We start from the raw sequence: 26319 nt of genomic DNA, 5'->3' as shown, positions 1-26319 counted from the left end.
TATTATTAAGCATAGATACTACACAGAATAAAACACTTCCTGAGGATTTTTGCATGGGAAAAATCCCCAGATAATAGCTCTAAGGCATCACTACCAAAAATGGAACTAAACTTGGTTTGGAGGACAACTGATCTCCCAAGTTTTAACCTCTTCTGCAACCCCTGAGCATTTACAGGAGTTGAAGGCAATGATTGATTTAACCAATCTGAGAGCCTTCTGCAATGGAATGACAGGCTGGATGGATGAGGGCAGAGCAGTGGACGTTGTGTGCCTTGACTTCAGCAAGGCTTTTGACACTGTCTCCCATAACATCCTCCTAGATAAGCTCAGGAAGGGTGGGTGAGACGAGTGGACAGTGAGGTGGATTGAGACTGGCTGAAAGACAGAGCTCAGAGGGTCGTCATCGATGGCATGGAGTCCAGCTGGAGGCCTGTGGCTAGTGGCATCCCCCAGGGCTCAGTACTGGGTCCCATCCTGTTCAACTTCTTCATCAATGACCGGGATGAGGGGACAGAGTGCCTCCTCAGCAAGCTTGCTGATGATACCAAGCTGGGAGGAGTGGCTGACACACCTGAGGGCTGTGCTGCCATTCAGAGAGATCTGGACAGGCTGGAGAGTTGAGCAGAGAGGAACCTCATGAGGTTCAACAAGGGCAAGTGCAGAGTCCTGCCCCTAGGGAAAAATAACCCTGGGCACCAGTCCAGGCTGGGGGCTGACCTTCTGGAGAGCAGCTCTGCAGAGAAGGACCTGGGAGTGCTGGTGGATGACAGATTGACCATGAGCCAGCAATGTGCCCTTGTGGCCAACAAAGCCAGTGGTCTCTCCTGGGCTGCATAAGGAAGACTGTTGCCAGCAGGCCAAAGGAGGTGATTCTGCCCCTCTGCTCAGCCCCGGTGAGGCCTCATCTCGAGTACTGTGTCCAGTTCTGGGCTCCCCAGGACAAGAGAGACATGGAGCTGCTGGAGAGAGTCCAGTGCAGGGCTACGAAGATGGTCAGAGGGCTGGAGCACCTGCCCTATGAGGAACGGCTGCGAGAGCTGGGCCTGTTTAGCCTGGGGAAGAGAAGACTGAGGGGCTCTCTTGTACGTATTATCAATGTGTACAAGTATCTGAAGGGAGGACGTCAAGGGGACAGGCCAAACTCTTTTCAGTTGTCCCGTGTGACAGGACAAGAGGCAATGGGCAGAAACTGAAGCACAGGAAGTTCCACCTGAACGTGATGGGGAATTTCTTCCCTGTGAGAGTGACGGAGCGCTGGCACAGGTTGCCCAGAGAGGTTGTGGAGTCTCCTTCTCTGGAGATCTTCAAGGCCTGCCTAGATGCAACCCTGTTTACCATGCTCTAGGTGACCCTGCTGAGCGGGGAGGTTGGACTAGATGATCTCCAGAGGTCCCTTCCAACCTTACTGATTCTATGATTTCAGCAATTGCTTTGAGGACCAGCTCATACCAGTTCTCGAGGAACAGTCATTGACGCTAGCAGGCCATCACAGGGGAGGCTCGTCCACCCTTGGGAGCTGAGCAGAGTAATTACCTGGTGTATAGAGCAATCCTGCTGGTCCTTGTTAGTCACGCTTGAAGCTCAAAGGTCATTTACAAGACAATAGTGAGAAGTCGTCACTAGCCAGGTTATGGCCTGTCATCAGCTCCCTGCCAAATTCACATGCACATTTCCTCCCAGCATCAGGGGGGTTTCCAAAAGATGGTGTTTCTGTATTTCTGCACAAGAAGCTCCTCAAACCTCTTCTTCCAGCAGAACACTGAGAGTGGATTTTTTTAATTAAAACTATTGATGTGCCAACAAGAGGTTATGTAAACACCAAAAGAGGTAGAATTCAACTTGTAAGTGCCTCTACTCTGAAAGGCCAGGACTGGGAGCCAAGTCACACTTACATGGTCAGCACTTCTCCAGATGCCAGAAGCACCAAAGAGCACACCAGTACTTTCTTCTAGGAGCTCCCATTTGACTATGCCTGTACTTGTGGCCATTTATGTCTTTATGCCATATGTGAGCATTAAATTTATAAGTAGGGTATAAACCTTGCCAGCTTTCAGTCTTCTCCTTTTCCAAGTCTAAGTTCACTAAAGGCTGTGGCAAGCAGAGAGACACTGAGGCTTATCTAGGCAGGGAGAAACACCATTTAAAAAACTGCTTGGGGCACCCTAAACAGAATAAAAGGAGAGGTGCTTAGATCTGCCGTGCTATGTTAGGCTTCAACAAAATCAAGTGCACTAGGGAAGTTATCCACAGAAGAGAAAGGACTGCAAAAAAGGGCTTTAGGTGTTTAGCTCAGAATTGGGACCTGCTACCTGGCTAGCAATTCCTGTCTGTAACAGAGACCTCCAAGTTGCTATGTGCTGGACATGCACACAGGCTGTCCTTAGCACCTGAGAAAGCAGCTCCTACACCAGTACTCCACACTCAAACAGCAAGGAGTATTTTTCACTGCATTTGAACTCCTACTTCGGTTGGACATACCACTACCCACTCTCTTACCATCAAAAATCTTACTCTGCCAGCTGGGAGGGGAGATGGGCAGCAATGCAAAAATGCTACAAAAGGAGAATTTCAAGGAAGCAGAACAAGGAGCAAGCATCAAAGCGGTCTGTTGAGGTCCAAGCTGTTCCACTCTCACGGCCCTACGGCTCTGGTGAGTGATCACACAGTCCTTGGAGCCATGTTGGTCTGGGAGCTGCCAGCTCTTCCTGCACAGGGCCAGCAACAGGGAAATGGGGCTGGGTTTTGGCAGTTTTCGTTGCAGTTCTCCATCATATAAGTACCAAAACTGACAACAACAACAACAAAACCCCCTCAGTTATAGACCTGAACTGTTTTTCTCTTGTTCCACAGAAAGATTTTCCAGCTATGCTCCCACTTGCTTGTGTCAATAGCTATTTTTACAAAATTTATTTTCTTCTTAATTGATCTAAATCCTTTCCCTTAGCTTTCTTGTTAAAGATGGATTTAAAGAGGAGTTCATTATTTCAGCCATTTTTGAGTCATTATTAATTTCATCCCTCTCCTCATTAATTACTCATTACTACCTGCTTTGGAGTGCTGCTTTTTCCCCTAATAGATTTGTGAACAGCCTCCCTGGCATCCTGTAATCCCACAGCCCCGCATTAGCTCATTCTGGTTTATGCTGCCTTTGCTTTCCCCTCCGCTGCTTGCTCTGCTGCTCCCCGTCTCCTCTGCTCTCAAGCAAGACTTTCCTTTTAATTGCACCTGAGCGGCTGTTTCCTGCCTAACCATCCTCAAGCCTCCCTAGGCCAGAGCTGCTGGGTTTCTTGGTGGATTGAAGTCCTCAAAGGCAGTTTATGGCAACTTTCCCAGCCTGCCACATTGAGCAGGAGCTCCACAAGCGTTGTCCCAGCCGCAGTGTCCTGTGTAAGGCCTGCTGTGTGAAGCAGCAGGAGTGCAAGAGGATTTATTCCCAGTTCATGTTTTCTTGTCATGAGATAATGTGATCGCTTGAGTTTGATTTTCTTTCTTTCTTTCTATTCTTTTTTTCTTTCTTTTTTTTTTTGAAAACAATACCTTTTACTTGGCCTATTCTTTTAAATGCCAAGCTACAACAAAGCAGCATGGAGATCAGAGAAGTATGTTGCAAAAGAGCCTCAGGTTTATCCAACCGATATACTGAGTTTTTGGCTGTGGTCAAATGCCCAGGGACAACCTGAAATATTTAAGCATCTTCTATGTTACATCTTCAGCAGCCAAGGGATGCACAGTGGTTTCAATGGTATATCATCCTCCTGTCTGCACACAGACACCTCTTCAGTGGGTGAGAACTCTGTGCATTACTGACATGCAGATACTTACCTGCTACTAAAACAGCTTCCTCCAGATCATTTTATGTGCACACTTTACCTATAATCCATTCTTACCCATGACTGGGAGTCTAAAAGAGTGAAAGTCTTTCTCTGGACCTGAAAAAAGCCCACAGCAACCCAGCATCTGCTGGTGAGAGAGCCCCCCATCATCCTTATGTGATGTTTAGGCTAAGTTCTGTGTCCATGTTGTCCCAGTCACTTTCTGAAAGCCACGCAGGACTCTTTCCCCCCACCCCCTTCAGAGCAGAGAATGGAGATTTACGGTCTGTCCTCTCCTCTCTGAGGTCAGTCTTACATGCATTTCTTTGCTGAGCCTCATCTTAACATTCTCCCACCACGGCTGCAGGCAACATTCCCTGTAGAGGGTCTTCCGATACTTCATTGATGCATACCAAAAGGCAAAACAGGAAAAATGTGTTGTAATGGTAAAAGGAAGAGAGGGGTGAATGATATGTGCTCAGGGGAGGGTGAAGGTTGCACAAGCAAGTAACTGGGTTACCCAATCAAAAAGAGTGTAATTACTTTAGCTTAACAAGTTACTGCTAACCTGCTGAGCTGCAATTTCCCAGAGGTTCTGAGCCAAAATACCTTATTCTATAACTGGAGCAAATTAAGATAAGGCATCTGGTCCATGAGTACTACTCTGTTGACATGGGCTAACTCACTTCTTGTCACATCTTTTGCACTGAGAAGGAAGCAGTCCCAAAGACTTCTGAGGAGGATTGCAAACTACTGGACTACAAAGAAGTCAGCAGCAGTTCAGATGGAGGCAGTCCAGGACAGAGGAATGAAATGAGCACAGGCTTCAAATGCTTACAGCAAGCCTTCATGCTAGCCAGGAAACTGCTAACTACCTTTAATTGCTGGCAGCAACTCAGTTCTTCCACAATGGGAGAGAGCTGAGTGTGAGTTATCCAAGCAACAATTACAGCTAATTCTCATTCCCCATCCATGAAGCAATCAAATGGCTTAGAATAAGAGGATGTCTTCATAAAGAAGCTAAAAAGGACATATACTATGAGCTGGTTCAATAAGCAAACACTCTAGCCCCCTTGTCAACATACTACAGTCTCCATCCTGAAGGCAAAGCCAAAATTCAATGGTCTTTAGAACATGCAGAAACAGCACAGAAAGAGCCAGCAGAGTGAATGAAAGGATTATTTTCTTCTGCTTTCATATTTCATTTGGAGTAAGAGCTACAGGATGCTCAAGCTGAGTTTTTTACTTGCTGTGATGGCATCCCTCTTGTGAATATATCCCAAAATCATTGTCTCCTGCCATGGAGTGAGGAAGCCTTTGCTGGTATCCTTGAAGATGTAAGCCTCTGTGCCAAGGCCAATATTTGTCCATTTGCCAAAGAAATCGTCAGAGTGTCAGACCTAATAAGAGACCAGCAGCAGTTGCCTACAGTCACAAGCCATTTCTGAGAGAAGACAACTTCCCCAAGGGAAGCTCTCTGTGCATTTAGCAAAATGATAAGCTAGAGGCTGCAGTAGCAACTAGGTCTTAATACTGATTTCTTACAATCTGAACAATAGAGTAAGGGCTCAGTAAAAGTCACACAGTATGGAGAGATCCTCTCTGGAGTAGGTGAACACCCAGCCTCCTCCAGTCTATTCAATGCTGCCTGTTGCTCTGGAGGAAAAAGACTTCCAGCCATGCCAAACAACCCTCTGCATGAGTCTTGCATGAACTGCAAGAATAGTCTATTTTTGCATCTGCAGGATGTGCCTCCCCTCAGCCCCCACAAAGGGTTTTGCGAGGACTGTTCTAAGCACATGTCCGTGAAATCCAGTTCCCCAGCTTGGGTTGTTTAATACTGCATTTGCAATGCCTCAGAGTTCAAAGCTTTTCCAAGTCCCTCAGGGCTCAAAGACTAATTTAGGCCAGCATCTGGAGTTTTACAAGACATAGACGAGATAGTGCTCTAGTCATTCTCTCTTCCCTTTCATATAACCACAAGTACCTGGCACTGCTTGAGAAGGAGCACACAGGAAGCACTCTGGGAAGAAGCACAAGGCTGGACCTTCCCTTGTACTGCTCTGACGTGCAGCAGTCAAAACAAAACCCTATGAATACTTCAACAATTTGGTCGCATCTGCAGGAAAGAGCAATCACTGCCCTTCACTACAGAATGCGCCCCTGAATCCCAGTGCACAAATATTCCCTGCCTGGCACTGACTGTGCTCTATGGGAGGGCCACCGCTGGAGAGGTGCCAACAAGGCCTCCAGGATGGGCTTGGAGGCCGGTGGGTCTCCCAGGCTTGTCCCACGGCTAGAAGCATCCCAGATAGCAGTGTAACAGCTCAGGCAGAACACGTGTAAAGGGAAGGACAGACAGACATAAGGAGTGTGGAAAGAGCCAGGGGACTTGTGCAGGGCCTTTTGCTGGGTTCCTCAAAGCACTGGTAAATCTGTCCCGCAAATCCTGGATGAGGCTGAGAAGGGACCAAAAGGAGCCACTGACCCAAAGCAAGGCAGTCAACAGGGAAGAAAGAAGGCCAAGCTTGCAGTCATATCAAAATCCAGTTCCCCTCCCTTAGCCACAGTTCCCAGGCCAAGACCCAAGCACATACGGAACCAAGACCACCCTCAGCTCCAGCTGTCCTCTATCACCCAAAGTGCTCAGAGCTGATGGTTACCAGATTCAGGGTGGTGCCATCCCCACTATGTGCAGTGTCTTTTGACCTGGTGCATGTGCCCACCTCTCCTTCCTGTGGAGTCATCTGCCGCAGTTCACGTCACCTTTAGGGGATTGTGACACCTGGAGAAAAACACAGACATCCTTCTGCCAAAGTTATGTAGCACGGACACAAAGATGAGGAGAGAAGGCACGTTGGTATCAGCCACCTCATGCAGGGAGCAATAATTATTGCATGAGTAGGAAGCAAAGGGCCTTCTCTGATCCCCAGGATCATAGAGGAGCTACACCTGCAAGATCCTTTCCTACCCCCATGAATTCATCCCCACACACCCCTTGCTCCTCTACACACTGTGACAGGTGCAATGTTACCATGAGGCAGCAATGCCCCAGTAGGCTGCAACATGAGGGGCCAGGAGCCAGACTGCCCCCAGGCAATGTCAGGAAAGGGGTGGGGGGTTTCAACCCTCCATGCACCCTGAAGTTGGGCCTCTGCAGAAGCCAGTTGACTTCAAACATTTTGGACAGGCAGTGCTAGCTGATGTGACAGACCAGTTGCAGAGTTTTCTGAAAAGAAACATACATTGTCATGGTTCTAAATGTGCTCATTTACCTCACATACTCTGATTGATTTCTAAAACACTGCACGTGAATTTGGGGCTGACACAAGAACTGTTGGAATAGCTCTCACCAATACCTAGGGAGGGTCCATGGCTAAGCAAAAGCATTGAATGCCTGAAATTTTGAAAAGTTTTCCAGACCATTCTTCTACTTTGGGAACTATCTAGAGACTAACATGGGAAGATGAGGTAATCCTCTCGCTGTAGGAGACAGACAAGATGGTTTAACTAGGAGTCCTTCATCCAGCATGGCCATAACCTGTATGAGCTGAATCCTGGTGCTCAAATTCCAAAATACTTTCACATTTGCTCCTTTTCCTGATGACATTCACTTCAAAGGCCTCACACAGGACATCTGAACCTCCCACACTCTCCAGACTCCCCAAAGCTCGCCACAGGATACCCGAAGCTTGCTAAATGAAAAGTGCCAAGGTAAAAGTCGTATCTTTGGAGAATCCAATTCCCTAGGATAGGGCACAACTTCACTATCATCAACAGGTCTTTTAATTGCAATTACCTATTTAGTCACTCAGGAAAGTTGTCTAGTTTATAAGGCCACAAGCACCCTCCCCAAGAAGCATGACCTCCCCAACAGTCAAAAAAGCTGACAGAAGATGAGCGTCCCCAAATTTCTTCTTCTCCTCAAAAAATCTCAGTACTCCAAAATATCTCTCAAGTCCAAACAGCCTAGTTGTTTCTTCCACATTGCTTGAGATTTGCAGTGCAGCTTTCCTCCACGTTTTAGACTAGACTGCCTCCCAAAATTACCATACCAGCCCCAGAGAGCACAGCCGCAGGAGGCAGAGAGCATCGTGGCCAGGAGGCAGGTGCATTATCTGCCCATGGGGCCATGGCTGGATGCACTGGCCTTTGGCAGCAGCTGCAAGGAGCTGCCACCATGATCCACCTCTGCTCCCCTTGCTCCCAGCACGGCTGTTAGCCCCGCTGCAGTCCTGGCAGTGGCATCACCGACGAGCATGTGTAGGAACCAACCAGCCAACTAACCACCTAATTAATACAGAAAATGCAGCAGCCAGGACAGGAACAAGCAGTGTGAAGAAATGCCAGGAATACCAGGAGCTGCTGTTGCCAGCAGACTCCTGAGGGCTGCAATGCCCTGGTTTTACTCTGGCCAGGGCTACGATGAAGGGGATGGTGAGGACAAGGCAGACTTGTCCATGTTCATCAGAAGATCCCGAGTCAGCAGCTGGATGGTACCAGCGACCCGCAAACCCCCCTGAGCGAGGCTGGCAGGGTGCTGCCCTGCCTGCTCTCCCCTGCAACTCTCACCCAGCAGTGAAGATGAACACCAGCAATGGCAGCAGAAGGACTCTGGGCCTTGTCCCCTGGCTCAGCTCTGCCTCTGCAAGCACAATCCAGGCTCCAGCTTGGATGGGCACTGCAGTGGACATGTGCACCCCAGGCTGCAGCTGGGCTGAAACCCTCCTGAATCAGGGCCTCATCTCCACAGCCAAGGTCTTTTCTCCACTGTTACACCAAAACGATCAGTACATTTTCAAGAGCAAGTCCTTTACAAGCAAGGGCTGGCAGGGCTGCTGGAGTGAGGAGATGTGCTATTCCTCCCCTGAAAACAAACCCAACTTCCAGTTATTCTAGGGCAAACTCAAAAGATTTTAATTTTTTTTTAGCAAATTCTATCACGTAAATGTTAACAAAAAACATCTGTACAATTGCCATGATACACTCAAAAGTGAAACAAATAAGATATAAATACAGATATGGATGTAACATGACAAAAGCGGAAAAATAGAAAAAAATACATGCGCATGAACACAGTGCCAACAAAATCATTTCTTATGGCTGGCATTTTTCAGAGCGGTTTTTACTTCCCATTTAAAACATTATTGTTAGCAACATCCTGCTGTACTCTACAAAGACCTATTTTTCTGTCCCTTAATATGTAATATTATGCTTGATAAATAAAGGGGTGGGGAGAAGAGGTTTTGATGACAAAGATGCGAGTTACATTACTTATACAGGTTATTGGTAAGCTAGTAATAAGCAATAAAAAAAGACAGTCTTGTATTGTATTGTAATCCAGGCAAGCACACATAGTGTACCTTAAGAAAGCCACATGCCTCAATAATTCTGCACTACATGAGAACTACAGTACATAAGACTGTGGGGGCCGATGTATCCATTATTTGCCCATGGAGCACTGGTGCAGCCAACGGCAGAAAAATATCCACATCTGAGATTTCGGCAGCCTTACAGCCAGGAGCCGCTGTCTGCTGAGAGTCCTCCCCCATTCAGACTTTTTAAGCATGGTGGGCAAATTTTTTTTTTTCTTTTTTTCCTCTCAAAGATACAAAAAACCCAAAGCCCTGCATAATGGGCAGCAAGGGGGAAAAAAAAAAAGGCAGCTGCAGTAGTGGCTACTGCTGGGAGAACGTGAACACAAGCTCCACCGTCGTGGTGAGGCACTGCCAGCATGCAGATCTTCCTCTGCAAACGTGCGGGGACACTGTCTGATTTGTAGCCAGAGAGACCTTTATGCTTACTAAAAAAAAAAACGAAGTGATTGTACAGCTCTTGGAAATCAGAACACTGCAGATCAGAGAGGTGACATTCAGAGCTAGCCCTTTGAGTACTTCAAAGGAAAAAAAGATCAGGTCGTGTTCAACATACTAAACAACTTACTATGTACATTATACGCAAATGATTTATAAATACCTAAGCAGAACGCTCTCTACTGTATACAGGTATAACAGACTTCTAGAGTACTCAAAGGATGAACAGTCCTTGATTGACTCATGAAAAGAAACAAAGTAACACACTAATGAGCATCTGTTGACAAACAGAACAGAATCCGATCAAGAAAGTAAGGCCTGGTTCTACCACGTGCAGCCCCAAATATGCCAATAGTATCCGAAAAATACATGCTCATCCCTGGAGTCTAAAAGCAGCCACAGATTCCACATGTATTTCTGAAGGACAAGCTCTTAATTCCTATTGTAGTGTCAGCACACGTGCTAGGGTCAGTTCAGGGACATTAATTACAGTGCGTTCACTTTCAGTGCATACTAACAGAATTTTATAAAATATAAGAAAAACATCTGAGAAGAAATTCAATTCCTGGAGTCTTGCTACAGTGTGCCATTCAAAAACAAACAAACAGCAAATGGTGATGGAAAAAGCTCCACCACGGCTGGAAGGGGCTAAACGCCATCCAGTCGGCTATGCCAACCTTCTGAACCCCAGGACTGGGACAGATGCTCAACTGACATGAGGAGAAAGAGAGAGGCATAAATACTGAGCAGTTAGAGCAAAAATTAAAAAAAAAATAATAATTCAAACAAGACAGCTAACTGCTGCCAACATGTCAGCTGAATATTTCCTCAAAAGGAAAATAAAAAAATGAAAAGGAAAAATGAAAATAAATTCATGTTAAACTAAATTTCGATCATTCAAAAAAAAAAAAAAATCTACCAAGCCTACTGAAAGATGATGTAAAGGAATGGTCCACAGAAAGGGCAACGCTGACCATGGAGCAGCCAATATAGTCACAACGGCATCCTCTAGTGAGGATGGCTTTAATCAAGCCTGCAGGAAGACCTTGGGGAAATCCCCCACACCAGGATTGCAATGGTTTCTCCTGCCATAGCATTTTGTATCAGGAAATATGAGGGAAATTAGGCCTACAGCCAGTGAAAGCTTGGATATGTCCTGAGGGACTCGGGAGCAGGTCACCTCTCCTGCTCTCAGGCTACCAGTGCAGGAAAAGGGTCCAAAAACTCCATGGCCCCATCCTGCAGGGCCCTGGTGGAACTGGGTGCTCAGATGGGACAAGGTGCCATGCAGCACCTCCCAGCACAGCTCCTTAGAGGCTGCAGTGGACTGGGGCTGAGCCACCCAGGCACAGATCAGTGGGAACAGAGGACAATAGGGCTTCAGCCACCCTGCTGCGGCACTAGACATTTGTGTTGCCTGCATGCTGCTGAGGTGTCCCTTCAGCTCCCCATGGGGAGGGTGCTGGAGGGAGACTGAGGCACCAGAAGCAGCCAGAGAGCACATACAGCCTGTGGATCCATCTTCATGCTGCCGGCAGTAGGGGCAAAATCCACTTCTGACCCACTGCATGTTGGGGTAGGCCTGTCCATCTGCCTGGATCCAGCCTGGGACCAACAGCAGCATGAACATCTTCCTGCTTCCTCTGGGTTATGGCAGCAGCAGGGGGAGCTCCCCCTCTGCAGACAGGAGGGTCTCCTATCAGTGGAGGATGGTGCCACAGGGTATTCGACTGCTGCTGGTTTGATTCTGACTTCATCTCCCTCATCAGTTTGAAAGGATCTGCCCAGCAGTGCCCTCAGCCGGGATGGCACCCAGAGCACTCTGCCAAAGCCCTCGTGAGAGTGCTGCACGTTCCTCTGAAGTGCTAAGTGCCTGCAGGACTGTGTGTGGGGCTGGCTGGGAAGCAGGAGGTTTCTGAAGGCAGGTAACAGCACTGCAGGTTCTTCAGGCACAGGAGGGGAGCTGTAGCAGGCAACTGGCACCAGCCCTGCCAGCCCCCACAGTGGGCACTTCCACAGGGGCATTTTGTCCAGTTTAAGATTCCCTTTCTGTCCTCTGGGGCGAACAATTTGCCCACAGCACACAGGGAGTGGGGATGAACAAGACCATTTGCCACCCAACACTGGGGGTCTAGTCAGAGGAGCAGATCAGCCCTTTGATGCTACAGACTTCAATAAAAATACAGCTTGCTTTGCAAAGCAGCACTACGATCTAGCCCTGCCGGCTCTGACTGCAAACCCACAGGTGCGCTCAGAGCCCAACACAACACCCAAACTCCAGTGTCTGATCGCAGGCATCAGTCCCAGAACTGTGTCTCAGGCTCCCTTCAAGGAGTTACAAGTAACCTGACATGCCTTTTGAGCATATAAGAGCGCCAAATGGGCAGGAAGAGGGGAAATATTTACAGTGTCAATGAATGTAGCAAGAGCCCAGCTGTTTCACAAAGCACAGCTGGCTGGAGAGCAGTTACAGAAAAAAACAGCCCATCAAAGGTCTGTTAGAACTATGTACAAAACTTCAATGTTTTAAAAGAACCTACTTTTTCCATTACTCATTTGCTATCTCTCAGTATTAAAGCATTAGAGGCTGGAACTACAGCCCTAGCTGCAAAGACCTCCTCATGGAGGATCCTGCAAGTTAGGCAGGCTGCAAGGAGGACGTACAAAAGAGGATCACAAGACTGGTAAGGAGAGAGGAGAATCCAGCCAGAATGGCTGCAACCATGGGGAGAGAGCACATTAACTAGCGCACAGAAACCAGAACTGGGTATGAACTAAAATAACAAGATTTGTTTGACATTTATGCATGTCCACCTTTGCAGACTCAGTTTTGGAAACCTAACCTAAACATATTTCAGAGATTTCAGCAGGCTATACAAATATGTTTAAGTATGGCTTTCTGTTGTTCACTTTCTTTTTTTAATGAAGACTGCAACACAGACCTTGCTTCCTTTACATTCAATACCGATAAGATTCTACATAAAAGCTTTAAGGGACTAAAATACTGATTGCAATAAATATCTGCATGGCCTCCTTAAGCTGATGGAGTGTGCCAGTGAAGTAAGAGTAGCAGAAAGGTCTCTGAGAGGCACCATTGATTGCTTCTAAGTCTACGCGTGTGCAGATGTCTTCATTAACTGTGCGTTGAAACATCTGAAGAGGAACTGCTGTTGCTATTGGTAGTCTGGGCCCTCTTTATGTACAAGTTTAGTAGCTTCATCTGAAAGAGATGACAAAAATTATCAGAAGATGTCAGCAAAAAAATTATCAGAAGATGTCAGCAAAACAGACAAGCAAAAGTTGACTGGAAATCTTAAATGTGTGTTCTGTAGGGAACCATTCTGGATGAGCTGACACCACAGTGGGCTCTCTGGATGAAAAATAGAAGTATTTCAAAATATACAGTAGCAGAATCCTGGTTCTACTGAAATTACAGCCAGATTTAATGGGATTTTAAAAATTGGTTGTGCTTCATTTCAGCAGCTGTCAGTCAGGGCACGTGTCCTGATCCTGCAGTCTGTTTCAGGTAAGCAGGATTCCCACAGAGCTCTGGTCAGTGGAGCCGCATTAGACACTGAACCTGGTCATGCACCAGCGACTTGAGAGCCTAGGTCCTTCCTAGGAAACACTCCTAATTCTTCATGCTTGGGGAGCCCAGTGGGACAGGTTTTGCTCTATTTAAAATGTTCATTTTCCATGATATATTTAAAAGTCTTCACTAACTTCGAAATATATTGTCCTAGCAGCTTCACTAGATTTACCATTGCAAGAGTTTTTTCTGCCTTACCACCTTCACTCCAGATCCTGTAATGACTCATGCACAAGTTTAACTTTAAACATGCAGCAGTCTGAGTAAACTGAGAGAAATTACTCACATGTTTAAAGCTAGTTATGCAGTACAGTAAGTCTGTGGCACCTAGATTCTGGGATAATAAAGTTTCTACAGCACTTCGATATGGGGATTCCCAACTGCTCAAGTATAAACGAGGTAAACATCAGCATCAACAGCTTTCTTTTTTTTTTCAGAGGGAAACTGAAGTAATTTTTTTAGAGATAAGGCAACCCTATTTAGAAATAAAATCAAAGTGTCCTCAGATTCTGTCTTAACCCACACCACACTTCCTACCTGTAAAAGAAATTACTTGCTTTGAAATAACAAAAGGAAGGCCTCTGAACTAAGCAACTATCACCATGCATAAATCTATTCTAGACACAATAATGCAGAATTCATCTCAAATTTGCAGAGAAATCCCAGCTTTAGGACTTCAGACAGGAGAAAGAACCTAGCTTTCTGAACATTTTTGAAGAATAATTAAACACCATCAGCTTGAAAGCAACATCCTGGTTCTCATCTGAAGAACAGAGGTGAGTTAAGGACTTGATTTCACTTGCAGCATCAGCTCAGAATTTGAGTTTTGCTGCTGTCTTGACTGCTGGGCACAACAGTCTTCAGAGGGTCACCTGAGCTCGCTCATCTCCCAGGAGAAAGGAAAGGAGCACAGCTGCTGTGCTGTTAACAGTGAAGCCCTAACCATGGCCTGTTGTGGAAAGGGGAGGTCCTACTCTCTCCCCCAATCCAGCAATGCATTCCCACTCTCCTGGCATCAGATTAGCTGTGCAGTCTCAGAAAGAGACTTAAAAAAACTACTTTTTAAATTTTTATCTACTATTTATTTTTTTAATTTTTCAGCCAGAGCAGCCCACTGTTCCAACTCACTGCATAGTCACCTCTGAATGTAGCACAAAAGAGGCAAGGTACACATGGCTGCAGTGGGAACAGTGAGGGACCAGCTCACTGGTGGCAGCTTGCATTACACAGGAATAAATATGTCAGGAAACTGATCCCAGCCCCCTCCCCACCCAGGACTCTCTCAGTGGTGTTTCAAATGCTCACACTGTGGAGCAAGTGCTGTGCTGCTGTAGTGGCATTCAGCAGTGTGAGCTAGAGTAACTCATTAAGATTTAACTGAGCACAGGGAACTTGACCCAGAACCACTGTGAAGCCACTACTCTTGCTGGTAGTAGCGTGAGCTGTTCTGCTGCCTGTTGTCAAAATACCAAAGAGGTGTTACTCTTATACCTTGCTTCCCGTGAGTTGTGCAAGATGAGGTTTCAGTTCTTCTCCAATTACCGAATAAATTGCCACTAGGCAAAACACGCTAGCTTTACGGACACTGCTCTCCGTATTATCATAACCCTAGAAAACAAGAAAAAAGGGTCACTAATCAAAGAACATCTTGCCAACATCCTTCCAAATCAATACACTAATAAACTGGTGAATATTCTGCAAGTGTAGCCATAGACCTAACAGAATATACCAGATAAGGCCTGCTTAATTTAAGAGCCAAATACATCCTGTTTGTTACTTTAAAGTAAATAATGTTATTATATCATTAAACAAGAACACTGGTTCCTAACAAAAACTTGTAAAGCTTAGGACTCAAATGATAGGACCATCAAATACATATATTCCTGCATCCAGTTCAGATGACTGGATAATCAAGATTTAATTTCTTCAGTAGATTTTCCCTTATTTTAAATACAAAATAAATATTCAGTTCTTTGAAAACTGAAAAACAGCAGGATGATCCAGCAGGTTATCCACTACACTAGTCCTACAACAGCCCTATGGATGTTTCTTGCTCCATACCCAGGTGATGCTTCCCACTGCTCCCAGTTTCCTGACCCAAATCCAACTCAGTGGCAACCAACTTACATCTTGGAAGTTGACCATTTCTGAGAAAAAAGCTACAGATGAAAACTAATTTTGCAGTAAAATGACCTAGTGGTTAGCTCACTCTGAATATGAAACCTAAAATTTTGGTTTGTGAAGTGCAATGTGCGTCTTGGATGGAATAGCAGTATCCAGGCATAAGAAATAGCAAAAAACTACCGTCATAGTGGATCATTTTCCAGCCTTTTTGCCACTGTGCAAAAAACACTGCATAGCACACGCATGTATACTAAGTCCATTAGATGAACAGACTTCTGTAGCCGCAAGCTTTTTGATTACTTATCAGGCAGGAATGACCGTGGGAAAGAGCACGAAAGGCTGCGGTGGGTGTGCCAGACCTCAAGCAGCTATGGGAGAGCTCAAACTAGCCACCAGGTCACTCAACAGCTCGCGACATCAGTTCTGTACAGTGGCAGTGATTTATCGCCAAGCCACGATCTCATGAGAAACGCACCGATCACTCCAGCAAGCTGGACGCTGCTTCCTCTGGACGCAGGGGGACCTCTGCCGGGAAAGCTAAGACGACAGACCCTGCGCGGCTGGGGCCGGGGACATCAGGCTGCCCACTGGCAAACACCCCAGCAGGCAGGCTAGACACCCTGAGGCAGAGCTCATCATGGGCATGACACCCACGGGCCCAGGCTCTCCAGGCAAAGGGAAAGCTTGCTCTAGGCTGGTCACTCAGCGTCTGCCTAAGGCTTAAAAGCCGGGCTCTGCCATGCCAGGGTCTGCTCAGCTGTCCCCTACTAAGCAACTCTCGCTGCTTCCCCAAGCAGATGGGAGAAGCAAAACCCAAGCAGCAAAAGGGCTCCAGCACCAGAATAAAAATTGTGTGCTGCTGTGTTTCTCAGATACATCCAAGGGGTGTGGGCTAAGTAAGTTACCCCAGGCCAAGGCTGCGCTGTGTGTCCTGAGGGCTCATCTCTACGAGTATGGAAGGAGGAGGCTACAGGAGATGACTCTCGTCTCTGTGGGTCTCTAATCCAGACCCACTGACTCCATCCCTACACTTTGCACCCCACAGCACTTCTCAGCTCTGCAAAGTCTAGACCAGGACAACCTCTGTCCCCAAAGCTTAGCTTTCAGGCAAACAACAAACACCGGGGAGGCACAAGGTGCTCTGAGCAAGAGCTGGCTGGGGTGATTTGGGACCAGGACCTGGCACGTGCTGCAAACTACATCCACGGCCAGTCTGAAGGCAGCCCTGAAGGCAAAGGCCACTGAAGCCCTTATCAAAACAGCTTGGGGGGCTGGGATGTCTCATTCTTTCTGCAACACTTGCGTACCAGCAAAAGCTTTAATGCAGGCGTATCAGCGCCCTGTCTCTGCCCTTGCGCTGCACTCAAACCACTAGGTAACATGGCCAGGCCTGCTCTTGCTTTCCTCGCTCAAGGTTGCATTCCTTTCTCCGCAGCCAGCGGGGCTTGCCACAACGAGATGCGGCCAGCGCCTCATCCCACAGCGGCTGGGTACGCTGCCAGGCCACGGCTTCTGGGAAGGGGCAGGAAGGGCTGTGACTTTCCCCAGGCTCAGAGGACTATGACCGCTACGACTGACTCTGCAGCTACAGCAGCAAAACAACAAGGAGCTGCCAGGTTTGGTTTTGTCTTTCACCAGTACAAGATGTTTCCTCCCTGGGCTGGCTGCTTCTGCAGCTACGATTGCTGCCTCTGCAGGGTGGGTTTCCTGAGAAAGCCAGAGCTGTAGGACCCTGCATCCCTCCCACCAAACTCCCCTACAGTGCTGTGCAGCAGCGTGCCCACACAAAGCCAGGTGCTGCTCTTGCCTTGCCAAAATCTCAGGCCAGAGAGATGCCACTTGGAGCTGCTGAGCTGCGCACATGCATTTACACTACCACTGTCTGACGCTTCTCACCTTTTAATCACTCCATTACCCTCACCAAGGTAAACAACTATGTAGGTGGTTTGCACTGCACAGAATCTTTCAGTCTGAAGGATCCCAAAGTACTTTACAAAGAGGAGTACAAGATTCACTTAATCACTATGAGTTTCTAAGGCACAGAAACAATCATTGGCAACTCTAAGATTAGAAGTCACAAATTAGCCTCCAAAACAGTATTCAAGATAGAGAAGCAATTTAATAAAACAAATGCAGCTGTGCTCTTTTCTAAGGCACACTGGTGCATTAAGGCTAGTCCAGATTTATTTCCCAACAATTACAACTAAAAACTTCTTACAATGAAAGTGAAGATCAGTACAGAATTGCCTGATCCCCAGATGTTGGAATTTAAGAGCAGAATTGTAGGAGTTGACATTACAAAGCTGGAACAAATGCTTGAACACACAAGGGGTTTGTCTTGTCCTTCAGCTCAGTATGCTCACTATAAAGAGTTTTTTTTATCCCAGTTCTCCAGTGAAGTCAAAACATGCCACCCCCTTCGGACTGATTTGTTCCTGTCATAATCCCTCCCCGATAAACACATACACACTTAGTATTCTGCTCTGCTCTCTTCTTGCTGCTACCTAATTTCTGTCTTGCTTCCAGCCTTATTCCTGACCATATGCTGCCAGTTGCTTGTGTAGAGGAATGGAATAAAATTCCAATAGAGCCAGCGTTGAAAGCTAAATTCACAATATAAGACTATGCCTTAGCACTGGCAAATATAAAGCTCCCCACCCAACTTGAGAGGGTTGTGCAAGCCAGAAATTTGGTCTCCTGATTTCAGAGAAAAAGGAGAGACTATCCAGCCTGCTGGGATTCAAACACAAATGCAAAGCACAATCAAAATGCAGAACAGCTCAGCAGAAATGAAAGGGGACTGCAAGATGTGCTGCTTGGGATACGCTGCAATTGCCCAAGGTGGCTAATTCCCACCAGGTTTATTGCATGGCTGCTACTAACTTCTTAGGAGCCAGGCCAAGGCATCTAACTGTGGAAGGCAAACACAGGAACTGGGAGTTTTCCTCTCCTTCTCCCTAATGTATTAAAACAGTATCAAAAGCTCAAAGATAGAAAAACTCAGAGTGATTAAAATTTTTATTTACCAGAATCTGGCCCTAGAGGGTAATTTTCTCAGGTTACACACTTTACACAATAAACAATTATGCTTTGTGCTTGGGAGCACATGTGACATGAGATTCTGTACCTGTAACAATCCAGGAATAATATCAGGAAGGAGCTGATGCAACGATTCCTTAGAAATCCTCTCAATGACTTTTGTCTGCATTTTGATGGCAGCTAAATTAATTGGATAATCTGCAGTCTGAATGATGGGGCAAAGCACTTTGATGCACTGCTCTGGGTGGATGGAACTAGCCAGGGTAGAAGCAGCTTCCTCAGCAGCTCTGACCACCTGGAATGAAAGCAGAACAAAACCTTACATTAATGAGTTCATACTTCACAGCCAAACTAGGAATGACTGCCAGGAAATACTCAGAGATGTTCATTAACAGATCCACAGGAGGCTCTAGTGAGAAGCAATCAGCTCAGAATTAGTGTCCTTTGCCTCCAGTGACATATTTGTTCCAAGCAGACAGTGGAGACATCTGTGCCCATGGGGATGTGTCCTGCCATTTCCCATCTAAGCTCTGCTCTAATCAAACCCACAGTATGAAGGCAAACCAGATTTTGGATGTCCCTGACTGGGCAGCTGTGCTCCGAGCACCTCTACCACACACTAAGGCAGCAATGCAATCACATGTAAAGCACTGGAGAAACCAAAAATCCCACCAACAAGTAGAAATAGTGGTAGCACTCATGTTTTGCAAATTAGCCTACACTTTAGAGTGGTCATGCAAGAAGAGGGAGACCTGAATTCAACTGTGTTCTTAGCCTCAGGGAAAGTAAATCCAGATCTTTCACTCTTTACTCCAGTGTGTAGGACGCTATGTAGGAGAGAAAATCCAATTTTGGTCTCCCCTCGCATAAGAGTTTATTCATTTTACATTCTGTAGTAACTGGTTAAAAAAGCCAGAATGGAAAGGCAGGTTTCCTCCTTTCAAGTGTCTGTGCTAACTGCCAGGCAAAGTCCTATTTTCCCTTGGCTGCACTCTTCCTGGCCACAAATCCCATATTCCTTGTTCACCATATTCCTCTTCCAGTACAAAGGCTAGAGGATGTTTTCACCCACCTTTTCCTGCTCCCCTTCGTGTTCACCATCAAGAGTGGGAATACCTGAGTACCCACTCAGTGGGTGCCCTAAGGGACAGAATTAAATCAGATATCTCAACGCTAAAAAAGATCCACAAATCTTTGTGCGCAGTATTTCCTGGCTAGCCCCAGGCAGTCTCCAGCTCTGAGCCCAGCAGCACCACACAGCCTTTGAAGGCACCTCCCTCTCTTCCCAGACTGCACGGAAAGCGCAAGTGCCTATTACAGGTCCTCTAACTCATTCCAAGCCAGACACTGTGGGTGTTTTATGGAGCTGATACTCCAGAAATTCAGCACGAGGAAGTCTATCCCAATCTGGAAAGGGGGGAGAGGGAGAAGGAAGAGAGGAAGCAAAGGGAAAAAAAAAAAAAAAAAAAGCCCAATTGATCTGCAGATAGAAACAGTGACGAGTGGCCAGCTCGGACAACTGCTCCAGCAGAACAGATCGTCTCTGCCTACACAGCACACCTTACCCACATCCGCAGCTCCTCAGGGCTGCAGCACCTTTAATCTTCCACTCTCATTAATACTGGCCTCACTGAAACAGGTACAGCTGCAACATGCTTGTACACCTGAGAAATAACAAAACCTGTCCACTTGCTCTTGGCATCCTCTAAAGCAAACCTGACAGCCAAAGTTACCCTAGATACTTCATGCAGTATAACTACTGCACGCAGAAAAGGTTCGGACAGGACTGTAAAGCAAACCTGAGAGACCGCAGCAGCGCCCTTTCACAGAAGACAAGCTGTTAATCTACTCCATCTACCTCAGGCTTTTCTCAACAATTAATATAGTGTTAAAACATTTTCCAAAGGGGGAGAAAAAAAAATACTGAATACTGACTAGGCAGTCAGTATTCAAAAAAACTTCATCCTGAAAGACCCATGAACGAGTATGGAACAGAATGCTCTTTTTCATCTTCCCACTAGCACTTTGCTAATTCCTCTTCACTTTCAAGAAACATAAAAGTTAGCATTTTTCCGCATTTTGCCAGTACAAGTTTAACAGGAAACACTATGTGGATTTTTTGAGTAAGGAGAGAAACATCCAATGAATGGATGAATTAGATTAATGAAATCTAATGCCATAGTTTGGTATCACAGCATTGAATTGCTGGCATGGATAAAGTCAGGAGGTTTCCTTTAAAGGAATTCACTACTTGGCACAGCAGCTTTTGACATCACCTTTCCCAGTGCTGAAAAACTGCTACCATCAAGCTTTCTACAAAAATGCAATGGAATTACAAGACCACCCAGAAAACTTGTAGTCTGCTTAACATTCATGAGCAAGTCATCTTAGCTTAAAAAATATAATAATAAAAATAACCCAACACCAAACCACCACCATCCAACCCCACACATGCAACACCCACTACCTGTAAGTATCTGGACACAGACCACTTGGGATTTTGCTTTTCCACAATTCCAAATGCTGTTAGTAAATGTTTTCAGATAGCCCGAGAAAGAAAAGCTTGAACACATATCACAACATAATACTCAACTTTTTTAATCCTCCTGATATCTTACTTGATAAGGAAGTAACAGTATTTTAGTAAGCCCTTCAGGACAGATTCTGGTCTCAAATACACTACTGTAAATGTGGAGTAGGTGAAAATGTAAATAAGCATTCTAGTCAGGCTTTAACCCTACATCCTATTTGCATTAAAGTTTACCATGAGCATTTAAGTCGCAGATATGAGCCAAGTGTATGAGAAAACCTTCAAAAGTCTGTTACTAATTCCAAGCACAAGGGGTTAATATGGCTGTAATTTTTCAAAAAATGAGCCAGGGTTTAAATAGCAACAAAGGTCAAACATATTTTGCATACTGTAAACTCAGCAAGAAAAGTTGTAAATGTGCCAGATTATTTGTGCCTGTGTTAAGTCCTCCTTTCACCAAACCTGCCTGTTTCAGGCAAGCATCTGACCGCATTAGCGCAGCGGTTGGGTATTTCAGATCACTTCACCATGAAGTGCGTTTCTTCTAAATACAGAAGGGCGTATCACAGAACGCGTGTCCAGCAGGCTCCCTGCTGAGGCTAGCTTGTAAATGTGACAACACCACGTAGATTTCCAAGTCCCGTGAGAGCACATCTGGGAGACAGTGTCTCCATCTAAGCCACGCTCCAGCCAGCCCCTTAAGCACATGTTTAACTAACAACATGCTTAAGTCTCACTGACGTCAATGGGATTCAGGCCTGTGCTTACACGTTTGCTTGAATCGGCGCCTCGACAGGTAAGCAGCTCCCCGCTCCGCTGGGAAGGATCAGCAGGGGACAGAAGGGAGGACAGGCTGAGGCAGCACCAGCTGAGAGCGAGCCCAGAGCGTAGGCTCTGCCTTCATTCATCTCTGCTGCCCCAGAAAGCTGAAATGCAACCACTCTGCACTGGCAGTAACGGTGCTGACCAGAAGGTCTTTCCTTCCGGCTTCAACAGACTAAAGCACTGTCACCCAGACCAATTCTGCATTCACGAGAGAGATCTACTCTAGGTACTTACATGGTGCTCTCAGAGTCGCATTCACCCAGCGATGCCAGAGAAATCAGCAGTGCTCCCACAGAGAGGCAAGGACATTATCAAGAGATACAAACTGCTGGGTCATTTGGCAACAGGAGTATGCAATCAGAGCTGAGTTCAGTGAAGATACCTTGCTGTGAGGCACAACACTCATGTCTTGCAGAGTATACATACTATGTATGGTGTGCCAATATAAAAAAAAAAATCATTTTTTAATCAGGGATTTGACCTGACCAGCAGAGTGAAACAATCTTAAAATGAGTGGGAGAAATGAGCTAACAGCATCAAGTAACAGTTCTTCCTCCTATCTTTGGAGAGATCTATAGATATACACCCAGAAACAACAGGAATGGTCCTATTAGGGTCAGACTAACTGCCGCCACCACAGGAGTTAGTGGCTATGAGATGCCACCCTTTAAATTCAAGAAAAAGGTTTGCTCTTCACAACATGCTCAGACTGGGGAGCTCACTGTTACAAGAGGACACAGATACTAAATGAATTAAGAAAATTAAACTAATTCCTGCAAGAAAATCCATCAAAGGCCAATAAACACAGAAGGGCACAGGGAACCTTTAGCACAGAAAGACTGTCAGCGTCAGACAGCTAGAAGAACGGAGAATATTCTCAGAGAAGCATCATTGCACGTTTACTTCTGGCATCATTGTCAGAAGTAGCGTATCAAGAGAAGCAATTTTTTTGTCTAACCTAATACAATTCTCCATGATCTCAGAAACATGAAAGAAAAATAGCAGTCATCAAGCAATGATGACAACTAGAAGAAGCAATTTCAACAGGGTGGCTATGAAGCAAGATCTGCAAGACTGGCGAGAGCCTGCAATGTTTTAAAAACAATGACACTATAAGTTGTGCACAGGGTATATCACAAACATGATTTTGGCTCTCAGTAAAAGCTTAGAGCAAACTATGGTATGAACTGGATAGGCTAATGCCATCTGAAGGGCAGGTAGCCCAGGAATGCTGATCTAAGAGATAGCATTTCACTTTAAAGAAGCAGGTTTTTCTCCTTTCCAAATGTTTACCTTATGCTACATGCTAGAGACTAGATTCAACCTGACTACTGCTGGCGTAACATAAGCTGAGTTCCTTGAAAGAGATCTGCCATGCATTAAACCTTTCCTGCGAGCTCTTCCAAAAGAAGTGGTTATAATTCCACGTAATTTGCTTTGGGGGAATGAACCATTTTCACCCGCGTGTATCCAGAGAGACAGAGGAGGTAAACAACCTCCATGTCTAACAATGCCTTTCTTAACACTGTAAAGGAGTAGCTTCAAAGCAATGGGTCAAACAGCCCCAGGAAGGTCTGCGAAATGCTTTCCGATTTCAGTAGGTGGGGACATGTGGACGTGCAGTATTAAGAATAGCATGATGAAGACAGCCACCTGCCAGGGCTCCCCCCCCTCCATTTTTTTTTTTTTAAAAGCACATCAGGATCACTGGCGTTCCACAAAAGTTGCTGGACACGCTTTGGACCACAACAATTCCTACCAGCTTACCCAACTCACATCATAATGCAGCCACTGGAACCTATTTGCTTAAGATGCACAAAACCAAGAGACCAAGACTCCCCATCTCTTCAGGGTAACCTCTTCTGCTCAGCTATCACTCTCAGCGCTGCCCAACGCTGCAGCACCTTCTCTGTTATAACCTGCTCTTGGTGATCATGCAGCAACTTTCTAAGGATTTTGATAGTTTCACTTCCACTTTGAAATGACCCAAGCTCTTGTCAAATAACCACAGCAAAATATATGTCCTCACTCATCTAAGGCAGAATATCCCTGTTTCACAGACTACATAGGGCAGAGTAACTCATGCCTGGATCTCAGCAGAGCAGCATCCGTATGCCCAGATGAGTTCATGTAGGATTGTAAGGTGGAGTACTCTGCCCCAGTTGCTAGTTGCACTGTCCCTCCAGAAAGCTGTAGGGAACGCAGTAGTGTAAAGAAAAAACACTAAAAACTTAGAGGCTCTATCCTCGATTGTGAAATATGTGGAGTGTCGGCACAGTTTAGTAATCAGAAGAACAAGGGTTTTGCTTTGGGACTTACAAGGCACACAGTTATGTTTTTGAGCTGGCTTTTGCCATCTAGACGTGGTTACTTTAAGTCTGCATAATCTAAGCCGGAGGGGATGCAGGCTTACCCATCCCGAGCCAGGCAAGCGCCCATCCCTGAAGCGTTTACAGTCTGATCCAGGTGGGAACAAACAATTAAGAATTGGGTTTCAGAGCAGGAAATAGACTCAGAGCAATGTGGAGTACTAAGCAAATAAAAAACAATATGATTTCTATAAAGGATTCAAAGGCGATGAACTAGATTAGATTGTTCTCCTGTGTACTAAATATTTCAAATATGCTGGGAATTAAAAAAAAGACATAAGTAAATGTATACTTATGAAACAACAAATGCCAAACTGCAGCACTTGACAGCATCCAGTATGGAGGATGTATCAAATAACCTAAAAGATTGATCATTCTGTACTACTTTAATAAGCTATATTCTGTAGAAACAGACACAGACTATACCATCATTGGAAGACAGTTAGATTTTATCTTACAAATGCCAGAGGCCAGTCTAAAAGCACCTCAGCAAGATAGCAAGTTATTTACAGTTAACGAATAGCTGTGATTTGTTCTTATTCATCATCTTATAGATGGTTACAACAAGGAACAATATATTTCAATTATGCTTATAGTCTCTGGGTAATAAAAGACCAAAATCAGGTATTTAAACATGGCACAATATTCTGCCCTTACACAAGGAAAATACTCAGATACATTTATAGGCTTAGTTGCAGAGAAAAACAGAGACAGAATCAGGAAATTAGCTGTCCTCTAGTTTTCACTGGTAAAGATGTTTTGAGACAATTTCCCAAGATAATTGACTATTTCTGTTTTAATACTCATTAATAAACTTATATTCATTTTGCTGGTATGCATCTGAAGCAATGTCATGTCAATGGTATTGGGTCAGCAGACAGCATCTCTCCTTAGTAACGGGTGAGTAACTATACTGGAACAAATAAGTTAATATTAACTAATTGGCAACAGAAGGATGGTTCTCTTCCAAATAATTGCAAACAGTGATAAAAATCAACACGGTTTAATATCGCTCACAACTTCAATTACATTCTAATGCTCCAAAAGTAAGTGAAAAGCATTTACACGTCAACCCCATAAATATTTGCAATTATGACTGAAACAGACTTGACTCTTCACATCATTAAATCAACAGCATTGAATAGGCTGTTATGCTATAAACAGTATAAATATAGGCTGAAGTTAGGAAAAAATAAGAGTAAACTAAAGAAGATAGATCCTAACCCAAAGTCTTTCAGCCTGTAGCCCAGGGTTATGTTAATTTTGAACCCATGTTAAGGTCTGAATTCTATAATCCTCCTGCATTTGCGCCCCCAAAGCGTGACTCAACACTGCCATCCAGCCCCGTTGACTGAGGTTTCCTCTCCTATATCCCTGGGCAGGTGCGTGGTGCTGTTGGGCTGGATCCTGGACCTTGCTTTGAGAAACAGAAGGCAAGAGAAGTTCTAGCAATGGCAAAGACCTAGCTGTTCAAATACTTAACTCTGGACTTTAACACCCTTCTCTCTCCCCACCCCACCAGTTACCCAGGCATCCCAAGATGTTCAACTATGCTGACACTGTTCTGATGTTTTAAGTTAAGGGAAGCACAGGGCATGAAATATCACGTTTTCAACATTACACTTGATTTCTGTAAAAATCTCAGTCACACATGAGGAATATGAGCTCTGAGGGGCATTAAAAAGTCAATGATAATCTCAAAAGCTTGCTACAAATAGCAGTTCTGGAGAACTTTCAGGAAAAAAAAATACAAGGGCACTGAGTCAAGGTGAGCTGAGAAGTATGCAACCAGGAAAACCTACCAATAAAAGGCACTCCTTCAGAACACAATGTTTTGTCTGACTGCTTTATCAGAAAATCAATTTACAACTGCTGCTTATTACTCTGAACTGAAAATGACAGGAGTGCAAAAACTCTAAATCAGAGAAAGGACGGTAGGCAGAATATGGCAATCCCCAGTCACTGAAGGTTTAAAGGTTTTCTACCTTTGCATTTTCAGCCTGTTCAGTTATTTCTTCCCTATGGGTGCTTTTTGGTTTTTCTTTTCTTTCATATAGTTTCTGCTATGTACAACCAATGTAACTTTGTCAGTTACGCAATGCTCTGATCTCTACAACGATCTTTTCCATAAGACAGAGCTAACCAGAGATGCCTAAAATTGATGGTTTAGTACAAGGCTTTTTCCTTTTGCAGACAAGATTAAATATCTTAGATTTCA

The 26319-nt window shown here is 45.3% G+C and overlaps 1 protein-coding gene across 6 annotated transcripts in view; it reads right to left on the bottom strand.

The window, feature by feature from the left end:
• Positions 1 to 8702: 8702 nt before the first annotated feature.
• CLASP1 (cytoplasmic linker associated protein 1) overlaps positions 8703 to 26319 on the bottom strand; it is a 189457-nt gene continuing 171840 nt past the window's right edge. For all 6 annotated transcript variants that reach the window (XM_062578537.1, XM_062578539.1, XM_062578541.1 and 3 more), the window contains 3 exons: positions 18466 to 18672; positions 14706 to 14822; positions 8703 to 12845 (listed from right to left, as the gene is read on the bottom strand). In XM_062578537.1, coding sequence (XP_062434521.1) covers positions 12759 to 12845; positions 14706 to 14822; positions 18466 to 18672 — 411 coding nt within the window. In that variant the 3' untranslated portion in view covers positions 8703 to 12758. The remainder of the gene's footprint in view (positions 12846 to 14705; positions 14823 to 18465; positions 18673 to 26319) is intronic.

This window comes from Rhea pennata, chromosome 6 (genome assembly GCF_028389875.1).
Source record: "Rhea pennata isolate bPtePen1 chromosome 6, bPtePen1.pri, whole genome shotgun sequence".
NCBI classification, from domain to species: Eukaryota; Metazoa; Chordata; class Aves; order Rheiformes; family Rheidae; genus Rhea; species Rhea pennata.
The sequence above is the reverse complement of the archived record's forward strand: the minus strand, read 5'-3'. Positions and strand labels throughout refer to the sequence as shown.